General features: G+C 41.4%; 1 protein-coding gene across 2 annotated transcripts in view; it reads left to right on the top strand.

Annotated features, from left to right (window-relative positions):
* The first annotated feature begins 6,952 nt into the window (after nucleotides 1-6,952).
* The window catches only part of Strn (striatin), a 76,527-nt gene continuing 68,893 nt past the window's right edge, over nucleotides 6,953-14,586 (top strand). The window contains exon 1 of one of the 2 annotated variants that reach the window (XM_034513962.2): nucleotides 6,953-7,300. In XM_034513962.2, coding sequence (XP_034369853.1) covers nucleotides 7,067-7,300 — 234 coding nt within the window. In that variant the 5' untranslated portion in view covers nucleotides 6,953-7,066. The remainder of the gene's footprint in view (nucleotides 7,301-14,586) is intronic. The other variant, XM_034513963.2, reaches the window with a different exon arrangement.

The following is a 14,586-nucleotide window of genomic DNA, read 5'->3' as shown; positions in this document are numbered from 1 at the left end:
GCTATCTGCCGCTGAGCTTCTAACTCCAGCAGTCTCCCTTTGAATATGTAGGATGTGTGTTCGTTTACATGGACGGGTACACATGTGTGCACATGCCTATGGAGACCTGAGGTTGCTGTAGAGTGTCCTTGCTTACTCTCCACCTGATGCAGGGTCTCTGAAGGTGGAGCTTGCTTTAGGCCTAGTCTTGCTAGTCTGGCAGTTTGTCAGGTTAGTCTGGCTGGCTCCAGGGACGACTTCTGGCTGATCTGGACCTGGATTACACTGGCCTTCAGGCACACCTGGCTTCTTATGTAGCTTCTGAGAATTTGAACTTCCTTCCTGTGACAAACACCTTATCCACTGAGCCATCCCCTCAGCTCCCCATGGTTTGGGTACCTCTTTATACTTGGTATACCATTACTTACAACTATTATTTTATAAATAGGCACTTCATTTCCAGCTTTTACATCTCAAGCAATAGTGTCACCTTTGGCTTTGTAGACTCCTGGGGGTAGATTTCCTAGGACTTTTTTTTTTTTTTTTTTAAATCAACTTTTGCTACAGGATGCTGAATTTTAGAGTGAACAGAGTGTTTTGTTTGGTTGCTTTTTGTTTCTTTCTTTTTTTTTTTTTTTTTTTTTTTTTTTTTTTTTGTTTTGTTTTGTTTTTCAAGACAGGGTTTCTCTGTGTAGCCCTGGCTGTCCTGGAACTCACTCTGTAGACCAGGCTAGCCTCGAACTCAGAAATCTGCCTGCCTCTGCCTCCCAAGTGCTGGGATTAAAGGCGTGTGCCACCACCGCCGGTCCTGGTTGCTTTTTCTGTATGCTTTTTCATTTTTAAGCTTGAGGACAATTTTATTAAAGTTAAAAAGAAGCCAGGTGGTGTTGGTACTCATTTTTAATCCCAACACTAAGGAAACAGAGACTAGAGAAGATCTCTGACTTTCAATGACAGCTGTAGCCAGCACTACACAGAGAAACTGTCTTGAAAAACAAACAAACAAACAAACAAACAAACAGTTAAAATGAACACTGTCTTGGGCAGGCAAACCATGAATGAAGGAGAGAAAAAGAAAACTAAACAAAAAATGAACAAAAAAAAATTTTTTTTAAAGTCATGCTTTAAACCAGTTAAGCCAACACACAACATAGAGATTAGCCATGGTGGCATACCCCCTTCTCCCACCCGTGGTCCTGGGACTTCTTTCATGTTTTAAATCTGGTTACATTCTTATACAAATATTGCAGCACTAATTTGGTCATTGTCTTATACTAAGAACTCTATTTAAATTGCCTTTTCCCCCAGGAGGTGAATTGTATGTATTGAATACAAATGAAGTTTGAACACACTCAGCAGCTCTGCCATGTTTCACTGTATAAGGTCATGTAAAAATGTGAGCAGGTTCAAACTGCTTCATGTCCTGCTGCTGAGGGGAAATCTGGGGAAGAAGATGGGTAGATGGTGGTAGAACTTTCCATTACAGAGACCACCTCCAAGTCCTGTAACTCACACACTGAGCAGTGTGTGAGAGAGACCTGCAGAGTGAAAGGTGATCTAGCATGTGCAGGCTAGGTTCAGTCCTGTAGTGAAAAACCAAAGAAAAGCAAGAAGCTTCAGAAATTAAAGCAAGAGTGTGAAGCTGGAAGTTCCAGCTTCAGTCCTCCTCTTCCTTCTTCTTCTCCCTTTCCCTCACCTCCCTCTCCTCCCCTCCCCTATCCTCCTCATCCATCTTTTTCTTTTCTTTCTTTTTTGGCATTAAGCCCTGTTCGTTCGTTCTTTCTTTCTTTCTTTCTTTCTTTCTTTCTTTCTTTCTTTCTTTCTTTCTTTCTTTCTATCTACCTACCTAGTCTGTCTATCTATCTATCTATCTATCTATCTATCTATCTATCTATCTATCTCTATCTCATATATTTATACAAAGTAATGTACAAAAGAAAACTGCTATACATTTGCATTATTTTGAGGACTGACTTCCTGTATCTGAGGACTACCAGGTAAGGGAAGATTGGATATTTTCTGCTGAGGGCAGCTGTACCTGTTGGAAAGGAATGCATTTCAGCTGCACAGCTTCCAGGAATAGCCAGCGTACAAAAAAAGTGTTCTCACACACCGACACGCACACATGCGCGTGCTCTCTCACATGCACACAAGCATGTACATGTTGAGGAGAAGTTTCACTCATTGGAAGTGGTTTTTTTTTTTTTTTTTTTTTTTTTTTTTTTTTTTGAGAAGAGATATCAGTGAAGGCTGCTGGAGTTGGAGAAGGCAAAGGGAAATTATGGTGAGGCGCTAAAGAGATGGCTCCATGGTTAAGAGTGCTCGCTTTTGTAGAAGACCTTGGTTTGGTTCCTAGCATCCACATGATGGTGGCTCACAACTATCTGTAACTCCAGTTCCAAGGTAACTAATACTTCTGGGTTCTAGGAACACACATGTGGTACATGCAGGCAAAACATTCACACAAAAGATTAAACTTAAAAAAAATATGATCAAGACCAAATTCTGTTTGCTTAGGTAAATTCTGAAGTTGATCTCCACTGATATTCTAAGACAAGGCTTGCTACTGTAGAGTGAAATTTTTCACTCTACACTACTGCTTCAGAACTGGGTAATCCTTTCAGGCTGTCTGTGTTTGATATTTAGATTGATTTAGGTAATCTTACTGTAGCCTTGAAGTATTTAAGTATTTACTTAACTCTCTCTCTCTCTCTCTCTCTCTCTCTCTCTCTCTCTCTTTCTCTCTCTCAGATTTATTTTATATGAGTACACTGTGGTCTTCAGACACACCAGGAGAGGGCATCAGATCCCATTACAGATGGTTATGAGCCACCATGTGGTTGCTGTGGATTGAACTCAGGACCTCTGGAAGAGCAGTCAGTGCTCTTAACCACTGAGCCAGCTCTCCGGCCTGATTCCTTTGTTTTCAATGGGCATGATATGTTTCCACAATGCAACCATTACCAGACATCTCCGGTAGTGCGTTTGAGGTGTCTTGGGGAAGCTGGATGCAGGAAAAAGTTGCCTGATAGAGGACAGGCAGGAAGGAAGGGGGCAGAGATGAGAGTCAGGACAGCGGGACAGCTGTGAATAAACAATGGGTCAGTGTAATTCCTGTTCCCCAAAGCGCTTGTTGTCCCTTTGGAGACTTCTTTCCACCCAAGCAATTTCCTTTTTCTGCTCAAAACTCTGAAAGTGCCATCATGTTCACTTTGAAGCCTTCCTCTGAAACTCAAATAACTGGTCATTTCACACAGCTTGGGAAAAAGAGCCACTCATTTTTAATGAAAACAGAAAAAAAAATTAGACGAATTGTCATTTTATAGAAATGTAACCCTAGTCCTACGAAGCATACATGGATAAACAGAACGTAGCCCACAATATTATCTAAGTGCCCTGTTAGCAGACCCTCCTTCACTTTAAGCTGGTTATACTGACTTAGAAGTCATCACCTCAAAAGTTGCTCTGCGTGCTCAGAAAAGCTATTTTCCCTGCCACTGGGGCTTTATTGTATAGTGAAAATATTGGAACATCAACACCATGAGTTTTGTTTGAGGCTTAGAGGTTGGCTTAAGCATTAGTCTTGCTGGTTTTAGGATTATTTTCACTCTTACTGAAGTCCTGGTGTGGGAGTGAAGAAAGCAAAAGGGAAATTAATTATGGCGTTTACCAGGGCCGTGTGTGTGTGTGTGTGTGTGTGTGTGTGTGTGTGTGTGTATACACGTGCACACGTGTATGTGTGTGTTTAAATTTCAGTTAGTCTTGTGAATTATATTATAAAAAGTTATGATTATTCAATATATTCCATACAGTAGGTACTATGTTAAAAGTTTAAATTCATTCTCCTTTATAACCTCAGTTATTTTGTAAGACAAATGTTATGCTTTAATAAAAAAATGAGAGAACTGGACCAGTGAGAATGCTTAGCTGGTAGAGGCACTAGTTGCCAAGTGTGACATACGTCCTGAGTTCTATCCCCAGAGACTCACACACTGAACAGAGAGAACTTATTCCATAAGTTATCCTCTGATCTACACACACACACACACACACACACACACACACACACACACACGTTTTAGAGTCTAACTCATAGAGTAGGAAAATATGGGATTCAGGGGCTTTAATTAAAGCAGAAGAACCTTAAAACTTTTAAATATGTAATGATTTTGTTAAACTACCAGCAAAATATTACCACATGCAGATCCTTTAAAATAAGTTTAATAATGCCATTTTACTATAACTCTTAATATTTTGACTTACTGGATGTTATTTCCATGATATGAACCATCAACGCTATTTTGATTGTAAAGATGTACTCAAAAGCAAAGAAAGTATTGACTATGAGTGAAAAATGACCCTCTAGAATAGCTCCATAATAGTCCAAGATGTCTATACTTTGGGACGTATGTGAGTGTAGTGTGTGTGTGTGTGTGTGTGTATGCTCGAGCATCTGTGAAATCCATGAGTATTCCTCAATTGCTCCACAGTTTTAGGTTTGTTTGTTTGTAAATAAAGCCAGGAATCTCTCGCTGAACTAGAGTTCACCTGTTTGCCCAGACTGGCTAATCACTTATCTCCATGGATTCACCTGTCTCTACATCCTACAGTCTCCCAGTACTGAATCACAGGTCATTGCCTGCACCTGGCTTGTATGTGCGAGCTGTGGCCCCACACTCAGTTTCTCAGGCTTAGCTGGCAAGCACCTTACTGACTGAGTCATCTACCTTGCCTTATTATCTATACATTTAATAATGTTGTATAGTCTTTCGTGAATCAATTTAAAGTAGTTGTCTTGTCTGACATGTCTTCTGCTAGAGGAAAAAAAAAAAAACCAGATTTTTAACATCCAAGTTTATAAAATTACTTAAATCCCTCAGATGAAAAAGTTCCATTCTTAGCCAGCTGGTGGTGGCACACACCTTTAATCCTAGCACTTGGGAGACAGATACAGGCGGGTCTCTTGAGTTGGAAGCCTGATCTACAGAGTGAGTTCCAGGACAGTCAGGGCTACACAGAGAAACCCTAACTCAAAAATCCAAGAAACAAAAACAGAGAAAGAAAAAGATAGAAAAAGAAAAGGAAAAAATTCTACTCATGTTTCCTTGGTTCTGATAGATATGAGAATAGTCAACCCGTTTTTTAATTAATTAAAATTAAATCAGATGGATAGAGAAATAGATAAGTAAAAAAACCTTTTTTTTTTTTTTTTTTTTTTTTTTTTTTTTTTTTTTTAAGACAGCCCTGCCTGTCCTAGAACTCAGTTTGTAGAATAGGCTGGCCTCAAACTCAGAAATCTGCTTCCTTCTGCTTGCCTCTGCCTCTGGGGTGTGCCACCCTGTCTGGCTCAACTTTTTTTTTTTTTTTTTTTTTTTAAAGGTCACTGAGCTAACAGGCAGGTAATCTGGGTGCTAGTTTTGGCAGTCATCAGTCATTCAAGGTCTCATTGAGGACAGTCTCAATTTCTTGAGCTGTGAATGAGAGAAATCGGGCTGGATCTCAAAGGACATTTAGAGCCAAACTAATTTATGACACAAGGAATTTGGCCAGGCCTGGATCAACTTTTTATGATAATAAAGAATGAATTCACAAAGCAGAAACATTCAGTAACTGAGCGAAGAGGGCTTTGCCATGGCTATTTGCAGCCAGAACAGATACAATGTGTTTCCTGTCCTTTTCACAGGTTGCCATGGGAAGACCCAGAGCAGAGAGGACAGGGACAGGATGCCCTTCCCTTGCAAGTCACTCACCAGTTTATATCTTTACTTATTTTGTTCTCATGTCCATCGGATCAAAACAAAATTACATTTTTGTTTGTTATGGTGACAACTAAATAATTACTTAATTTCGTTTTCATTTCTTAAATGTTCTTCAAGCACACTCCTTTCTCCGGTTGGTGTCGTGTAAATTTATAGTGCCAATAGTTATCAGGGAGCTCAGAGAGGGAGAACACTGGCAAGTCACCTAGAACGAAAGGATTTTGGTGTGAAGATCAATTGCCCAAGAAATTGGGAAAGCGACAAATGGGTAGGGAAAATTTCTGGGTATTTAGGAGTGCAGTGGAGCAAAAAGGGACTTTGTTCCTTCAGAGTGCAGCCCTTAGGGCTCTGTGACTCTACATGTATGTCAATCTCCTTTTGATGACAAGAACTGTGACATCTATCTAGCTTTATATTCCTGGCATGGAATATTACTGACAATAAAATACTTGTTCAAGCGAATTGAATGAAAACTGCCGCAAAGATGTGAAAAAATGAGATTGAACAGGCAGCCCTTGTTACTGGAGATCTAAAACTTTTGCAGATCTACCGGCAGGATTACTACAGAGAAAGGGACTTTAATAACAATATTTCAGACTAAGTTTTAAACTAGGAATTAGAAGAAGCCCTCATGGCAAGTGTCGAACCTTAGCAGAAAGACAGAAAGAGGACCAGAGTGCCTCCTCCTAAGGGAAAACTGATCTGTTAAACACTGAGCCCCTCTGGGGATGAAAGGTTGGCTCGATGACAACCCTTGGTTCAGGGGTGTTGAGGCTTTGATGAACCCCCAAATGGGCGACGAGGGGGCAGGCGACCGGATGGCTTGCCCAGAGCCTATTTCTTAACAAAACGACCAGGAAGCCTTAAACTAAGTGCAGCTGGGGCTGGTACTTGGCGTGATAACTTCCGCGTGTGAGTATGCAACAGGGAGCGCCGCCCGCGAACTTCCGCATGAAGAGAGGTTGCTGCGGTGCGACCCTAGGGGTATCGGCTGGCCGCACTGCCGAAGAGGAAACCCGCGCAGCCGGGAGGGGAGGGCGTGGCGAGGAAAGGGCGTGGCTTCAGTCCCGCCTCCGAGAGGAGCAGGCCTACCGGCAAGCGGGGTTCATCAAGCCCCGGGACTACATTTCCCGGCAAGCCCCGCGGGCCGCAGTTGACCCACTTCCCGGCCCGTCACGGGCTCGCCCGGCCCCCGCGCCCGGGCGGCTGCTCCCTGCTGACTGGGGTGTGGGCGGGGAGCGGCGGAGGGAGGAGGCAGAGCTGGCCGCCGCAGTTTGCCGCCGCTGCTGGGCGCCTAGGCAGAGCTCCCCGGGCTTCGTGAGGCCGCCATGGACGAGCAGGCGGGGCCCGGCGTCTTCTTCAGCAACAACCACCCGGGAGCTGGCGGTGCTAAGGGGCTCGGGCCTCTGGCGGAGGCTGCAGCGGCCGGAGACGGGGCGGCTGCGGCGGGGGCGGCCCGAGCTCAGTACAGCCTCCCGGGGATCTTGCACTTCCTGCAGCACGAATGGGCCCGCTTCGAGGTGGAGAGAGCCCAGTGGGAGGTGGAGCGGGCGGAGCTGCAGGTAACGACCCTCCCGGCCTGGCGGTCTTCATCCCGCCTCTTCTCTCTCTTCTGCCCCGCCCCGGACCTTTCGCCCCCCCTCCCCCAGCCCGCTCGCGTCCCCTCCCCCTTGCCTCGCGCCCATCACTTTCCAGACTCTCATCCCCCTTCCTCCAGTCACCTATGACTTTTGCTGGTCCCACTTCCTTGAGCCTGCTTTCCCACTCCTTCAGATCCATTTACCCTCCCGGCGCCTTTTAGTCGGCTGTTTCCCACTCTCAACTCCCGTGCAAATTCCCACTGTTTGCCATGCCACATCTTGGGTTGTCCGTCTCTTTCGGTTTACCGCTTGGGTTGACAGTAGTTTTGAGAGACTCCAAGCAGATCATCCTGGCTCAACCTGACGCACCCGATGTCTAGAGACGTTCCTCTCAAAAAGGTTTTGGCAGTTGACTACTGTTCACTCTGCAAGGAAGGTGACCAGAGAAAGCAACACAAGTTGTGTCAGTGAGGCCTCGGCTTTCCGCGAGAAACTGACATAGGGCTAGAGTGTTGCTAGCAGTATCAGCTCCAGTTTTATGTCTGAAAATGTTTCCCTTTCTGCTCTTTCACCCCATCTCACATTTGGTTTAGATTCATGGGTTACGATGAGGGACTTGACTGATGGGAGTCAGAAAATGGGCAGAGGTGGTATGCCTTTTCGCAGAATCTAAAACTTCCCAAGAGTTGGTTTTTATGTTCAGTGCTGTGCAAGCTTCACATATGTAAGGGGCCTCAATGCTATGGTGTCCCCTTGCATGACCTACAAGATAAAGCATGTCTATCTGAGAAGGGCTGTTGTAGGCCAGAAAAGCATGAAAGGTTGATACTGACCATTCTGAGTTGGTAAGTAGGTTTTCTGTGACTGTTTATAAAACTTCCAACACACGCACTAATTTCCAGAGGAGCTCAAAGAGCTGAATTGTTGTGCCTCTCTGTTTTATGGGCTAAGCCTATATGCTTATGAAATTTGAGTACAGTTTTAGTTTGTTTGTGAAGCACTTGAAGTGTGTTCCTTTTTTGGTCCTTTTTTTTTTTTTTTTTTTTTTTTTGGCACAAAAAATAAAGAGAAAGAAACATGCTGAAGAGACTCCTTTGCAGAAGCAGACTACTTTGGTGAGGCTCATGTGGCCACAGGAGCCAACAGAAAAAGTTAGAGTAAATAGGTCTATGATAAAGGCCAGCTCTGTGACCTTGAGGAAGTTCTGTGACCTCTCTGAGCTTCAGTTTCATCCTTTACTTATTCAGCACATGCTCAGGGCTCATTGAATGCCCGCCTGTGTATCCAGACTCTGATTAACAAAACTGAAAAGGCTGCTGTCCCCATCATGGAACTTCTGTTTTAGCCAGAAGGCGACCGGTCAGTGGATATAGCTGTGTCAGATAGCCTATAGTTACCTCTTCAAGGGACAATAAGAATACAGGAGTATAGTCAACTTTTGGGAGGTGGGTATGGACAATTGAATGAAGTAAGGAGTGGCCTATATGGTCTCTTCTGTTTCTGCAGTTACATGGTTTGTATTCTTTGCTGACTTTTTTATTCCTACTGTTAGGTATAAGTCTATTTGATACTTTTAAGTCTTCTTGTGATGACTGATCTTGAACCCAACCAAATGGCTGAGAGAGTACACAGAAAGTCTGATGCTTAGACACTTACCTTCTACTGGCAATGCATTCTGCAAATGAGCTTATGGAGTTCAGGTCCAAGGGACCGGAATGAGGACTGACTCTCATGCATGGTTGCTAGAAATGATTTTTGTTTGCTTCTTTTAGCGTATTTTATGTTTAGGGACTGTAAAACAAATGACACTAATCTGGTAAAAACAAGCAATAAAACAGTGTTTGCCTTCCTATGTGTAGGTGTATGAGGATTTACAGAGTAGCCTATGTTTGTTCATTTTATTCTCTAAGGCTTAAATTCTACAGTTTATCTGTAAATTTAATTAGTCTTTAATTTTTGCACACTCATCCAAATTAACTTCAGGTAAGTTTCCTATTGTTGCTTATATTAAGGACACTACTTAATTTTTTTATAACAGCTTTTATGTTCTAGAGAAAGTTTAAAAAGTCAATAGAATATTTTGTAAATATAACAAATATTATTATTGCAGGGTTTGCAATAATGTATGATATTTGTATCATTAACAGAGTTAAAAAATTTTAAAATCATGTGCTTTTAGATCAACATTATTCTCCCTTTCTGTGCCATTGAGCTTTTCAAAAAAAAAAAAAACAAAAAAAAAAAACAGCCAGGCGGTGGTGGCGCACGCCTTTAATCCCAGCACTTGGGAGGCAGAGGCAGGTGTGGATTTCTGAGTTCAAGGCCAGCCTGGTCTACAGAGTGAGTTCCAGGACAGCCAGGGCTATACAGAGAAACCCTGTCTCCAAAAACAAAACAATACAAAAAACAGAAAACAGTATGAAGTAAAAGATTTAAGTGAGTTGTGATGACACATGCCTGTATCCTTTTAATTTTTAAATGTCTTCCGAAACCATTAACACCAAAGTCAACAGAAGTGCCTTTATGGTTCAGTCTCATTTATCCCTGCAGGAACCTGTCAGTCCTGCTCTTTCAAGTTGTCAGGGCTGAGTTGTGAAAGGCAACCCAAGTTCTCATCTGTCTGGGCAGCCCTTGTCACTTCCTCCCTCTTTTAGATGCTGGGAATGAGAAAGGAGTCACAGCCTCTCACAATTTTTTTATTTCTTTTTTCCTCCTTTCCAGTGTTAGTTACTAGATCATCCCCCCACCAACCATGAGAGTTGGTGATAGAGAGAATAGAAAATATCAAGGTATTACTAAGTTTTGTGTTTGAGAAAGGAATTGAAAGAATACTAATAACATTTGAGAGGGGTTTTTTCCCCCATGTATGAGACATGGTGCCGGAGACCCCAAAGAAGCTTGCATCCTAATCAGTGTGGTGGTAGGGAGGAGACTCAGACTTATTTGAGAGGGAGATTGATTTTCTTAGAACAGCCTGTGAAGATTCAGCAGCAAATGTGGAGAGTTATGAAGTAATAAGAACCTGAGGCTTAGTCATTTGAAAATTACTTACAGGAAGGCAAACATGTAAATAAAATAAGGTAACCGTAGATTTTGGTGATGTGTGTGGAAGTAGAGGAGGCTTCGGTTCTGTCTAGGATTGTTTAGATCGCCTAGTAGAGGACATGTGCTATAGAGGCTCTGGGCTGGAGTGTTTATGCATCTAGATTTTGGCACTAATGATTCGTATCTCATTTAGCAAATATTTTTCAAGTATATACTTCATGCCAGGTCCTGTTTTAGGCATGGAGAAGATACAAGATCTTATCTCGTGAAATTTAAATGATAGGGTCAGATAAACAGTGATGAATACCTGCTACTTTACCTGCTCTGGTAAAGTAAAGGGGTAGGAAGTAAGTCATCACAGACCAAGAGTTATTGAGCGGAAACCTTCCAAGGCCATACCTGAGGTCCAAAAAGAGTTAAAACAGCCAGGAGGAGGGAGGATGCTTAGAACATCACTGGGACAACAATGGGGTAAGTGTAGCTGGAGAGGAGGAGGAGTGGAGGAAATGATGCCTCCTGTGAAGACTGAATTTTGGGTGCGTGTGGTGGCACAGGCCGACATAGGAACACAGGTTCAAGGCTGTTCTGGGTTATGGAGGGATTTCAAGGATGACATGGACTATTAGTGGGTCTAGCTTCAAATACAAAAATACAAAAGAGGACTGAGACCACAGCTCAGTGGTAGCGGGTTTGTCCAGAGTATGCAGGGCTCTAGGTTCAACCCCCTGTACCAAGAAAATAAACTACCACTGGGCTTCACCTTGGCGGATTGGGCAACCATTGGAATGTATTGACAAAAGGAGCATCTTTAAAATGAACCCTTGGCAGGAATTAAGAATACACCCCAGGAGGTAGGTGGGTAGAAGCAGGGAGACTGTTTAGGAGTCTGTTTTAATTAATTGAGGCTTAAGTTGAGAATGAGAGGTAGTGCTGAGGTTCTTAGCATACATTTTGTTGATGTATCATTAAAACATAGTAGGTTCTGAACACAGGAAGATAACTGACTAGCTAGTGTGCCATGGGTAGGAGGTGAGGTGTGAAGAAAAGGGGACTGAAAACAGTTCAACGCATTGCTCCTGAACACTTTTGAAGGATAGCTGAGATCTATTGAGCATGTAAATGAAAAATGCAAAAACTTTAAAAATGGTTGCTTTCCGTTAATTACGGTAATTATTTCCCATCTCACAAAATGCAACAATGACGTAGACCTGTTACTAAATCTATACTCTAAACATACTATTATATTTCATGCCTATAAAACATATTTGCCAAAAATATGACCTCTCAGAGCCTTAAATTACCTTGTGAGAATTAAGTGAGATTATTTTCAAGTCTCTAGTAGATGCCTGGTGTGTAGATCAAGTGCTGAGTGAATGGTAGGAAATACACAATGTCACTTTTTCTCATGTTTACTGCCTCTGAGAAAATACTAATCTTCAGTCATAAACTCATCTTAGACCAGACCACGATGGTGCCTTCCTGAGACCATGTAGTTTAACATTCAGGGTCTGGTGCTGGCACTAAAGCCATTTAACAGAAATAAATGGTAGCAGCTAAACTTCAGTGAACACAGTCACTCACCTTTGCATTACATCTTGGATAACAAATTGTGCACATTTGTAACCATTTTATACAACAAACTGATTTATCTTTTTCTTTAAACTACTTTTAAATTTGGAACAAATGAATCCTCATTATATTTTGTGAATGGGTTTTTGAATTCTATTCATATCTCTGATAATTTCATAATCTTTAATTAATATTTTTGGAAAGATTACAGGGTTTTTTAAAACTCCTTTAAAACATATCCTTTTGCCATTTGAGTTCAGTGTTTCTTCACCTTAATGGCAATCTTAGAATAATCTGTTCCCTGGGTCTCATCCAGACCAATTGAATCAGAATCGTAGGAATTATGGCTTTAGCATTAGCATTTTCTTGAGCATTTTAAAAAAAGATTTATTTATTTTATGTGTATGAGAACACTGTCACTCTCTTCAGACACACCAGAAGAGGATATCGGATCCCATTACAGATAGATGGTTGTGAGCCACCATGTGGGAATTGAACTCAGGACTTCTGGAAGAGTAGTCAGTGCTCTTAACCACTGAGCCATCTCTCCAGCCCTTTATGAGCAATTTTTTCTAATATGTAACAAAGATTGAAAAGAAATGCTTAGTTTGCCGGGCGGTGGTGGCGCACGCCTTTAATCCCAGCACTTGGGAGGCAGAGGCAGGCGGATTTCTGAGTTTGAGGCCAGCCTGGTCTACAGAGTGAGTTCCAGGACAGCCAGGGCTACACAGAGAAACCCTGTCTCGGAAAAAAAAAAAAAAGAAAAAAAAAAAAAAGAAAAGAAATGCTTAGTTTTAAACTATTCTATTCTTTTCTCTCTCTCTCTCTCTCTCTCTCTCTCTCTCTCTCTCTGTCTCTTTCTCACACACATACACATACGTATACATACACACACACACACACACACACACACACACTGTGTATATAAAATTTGGCAGTTTTCAACATGTGTTGGCATTTAGTATATGGATGGCTTTTTATAGAATATGCGATATAATTTCTGTTAATTTCCATTGTTCTTTCTGATGATAGCTAACATTTTATTTTTAGGCAGTAGCCCATTATCATTTGAATCACCTCCTACTGACTGAAATATATAATGACAGAGTAATCTGGAATGAACTTTGGAAGTAACTCCAAACTTTTTAAGTAACAAGAGAGGTTAAATGACCAAGAATGAAGTAGGTTTTGTATAAGCCCTGTCACTTTTGTCTCCAGATATTTTGACAGGCTTTTTCTTTTTCTAAAGTCTTTTCAGATTCTTTACCTCCTCTGCCACCTCTCCCTCTTCCTTTTTTTGTCTTCTTCCTGTAGATTCAACCCAGGGCTTGGCATATGCTATGCACCCCCTCTACCACTAAGCTGAACGCAGCCTCAGTGTCTCTGTTAAGAATTCTTAAAACTTTCTGAAGTAATCATAGTGATACTTACTGTTTTTCTTTTTATCTAAAAAACTTTTAGAGACTTTAATGTGTTTTTGTGGCTTTCTGCTTTGTTGGATACATTTACATTTTCCCTCTGTCTTTGGTATTTTTGTCTTCCGTTAATTTTTGGGAGTATGGGTTTCTGTTTGCTTTGGATTTTGTTATGCTCTAAATCTCATTATCTTACAGAGTATCTGACTATAATTTCTTTAGATAGACCCTCCGCTGTGTTTTCTTGCCCTCTTGGGTTTTAGTGTTCATGCATCTTAGGCCTTCCTTCTCCTCTTCTCTATGCTTTTCATCTTTATATTTCCACTGCTTTATTCTGGCTAATGTATTCTGAGTTTTCTTTCAGTCCATCATTTCCATCTTCAACTCATTTCAGCCTGTTGTGGTTATGCAGTGAGTTTTAGCTCGGGTCATTTTGACATTCATTTTGGTTCCTTTTGCAGATTGGTTCTTGTTGAATTCTTTGATGGTGTCTTGTCCTTTGCATATATTTCCAGGATATCCTTTTAAATCCCTGTATGTGTCACTTTTAACTTGATGTCTCTGCAGTTCTTAGGTTTGAGTGGACTGTTCCGGTTGCTCCTTGCTCACAATGACTGTTCTTTTGTATTTTTGCCTTACTTATCTCAGTGTACTGCTCACTGTCCTTGGAAAAGTATAAGAATATTCCCAGTTTTCAAAGGTTCTGTATTTGCTTTTTTTAATAGATTATTAGTAATTGGAAGCATTATTAGTCCAGCCACTAGTTTAAACAAAAGTCATTGCTTGAGGCATTTGGACCACTGGTCTGATGAGATTGGGTTGCAAATATATTTGAGAACAAATACACTCACTGTCTTTGCCTGATGATTATAAACCTGTTAGTGTCTTATCTAAATGTAAAGTTTGCCATCTGTCAGACATCCAGTCTGGATGGGCTGGGTTTTTTTTTTTTTTTTTTTTTTTTTTTTTGCCATTTGTTTTCTTTCACCCTATTCAAGCTGACATTCAGATCTGTTTTGCTGGGTCTGTATATGGATGCTCTTATTTCCTGATCTTATTAGGTTCTGACAGAATCTTTAATTTGGACCAGATAATTTTTTGCCATCTTGTCAATTTTATGTTTCTTTAAATAAAATTACAATATTTTGTCCAGAATTTTTAGCTGTTTTCAATAGAAAAAGTTGCTGAATTCTTTGGTTTTAGTTTCAAAATCTAGTAAGAATGTCCTCAATATGTATC

Source organism: Arvicanthis niloticus, chromosome 11 (assembly GCF_011762505.2).
Source record: "Arvicanthis niloticus isolate mArvNil1 chromosome 11, mArvNil1.pat.X, whole genome shotgun sequence".
NCBI classification, from domain to species: Eukaryota; Metazoa; Chordata; class Mammalia; order Rodentia; family Muridae; genus Arvicanthis; species Arvicanthis niloticus.
This window is presented reverse-complemented; position numbering and strand designations above follow the sequence as displayed.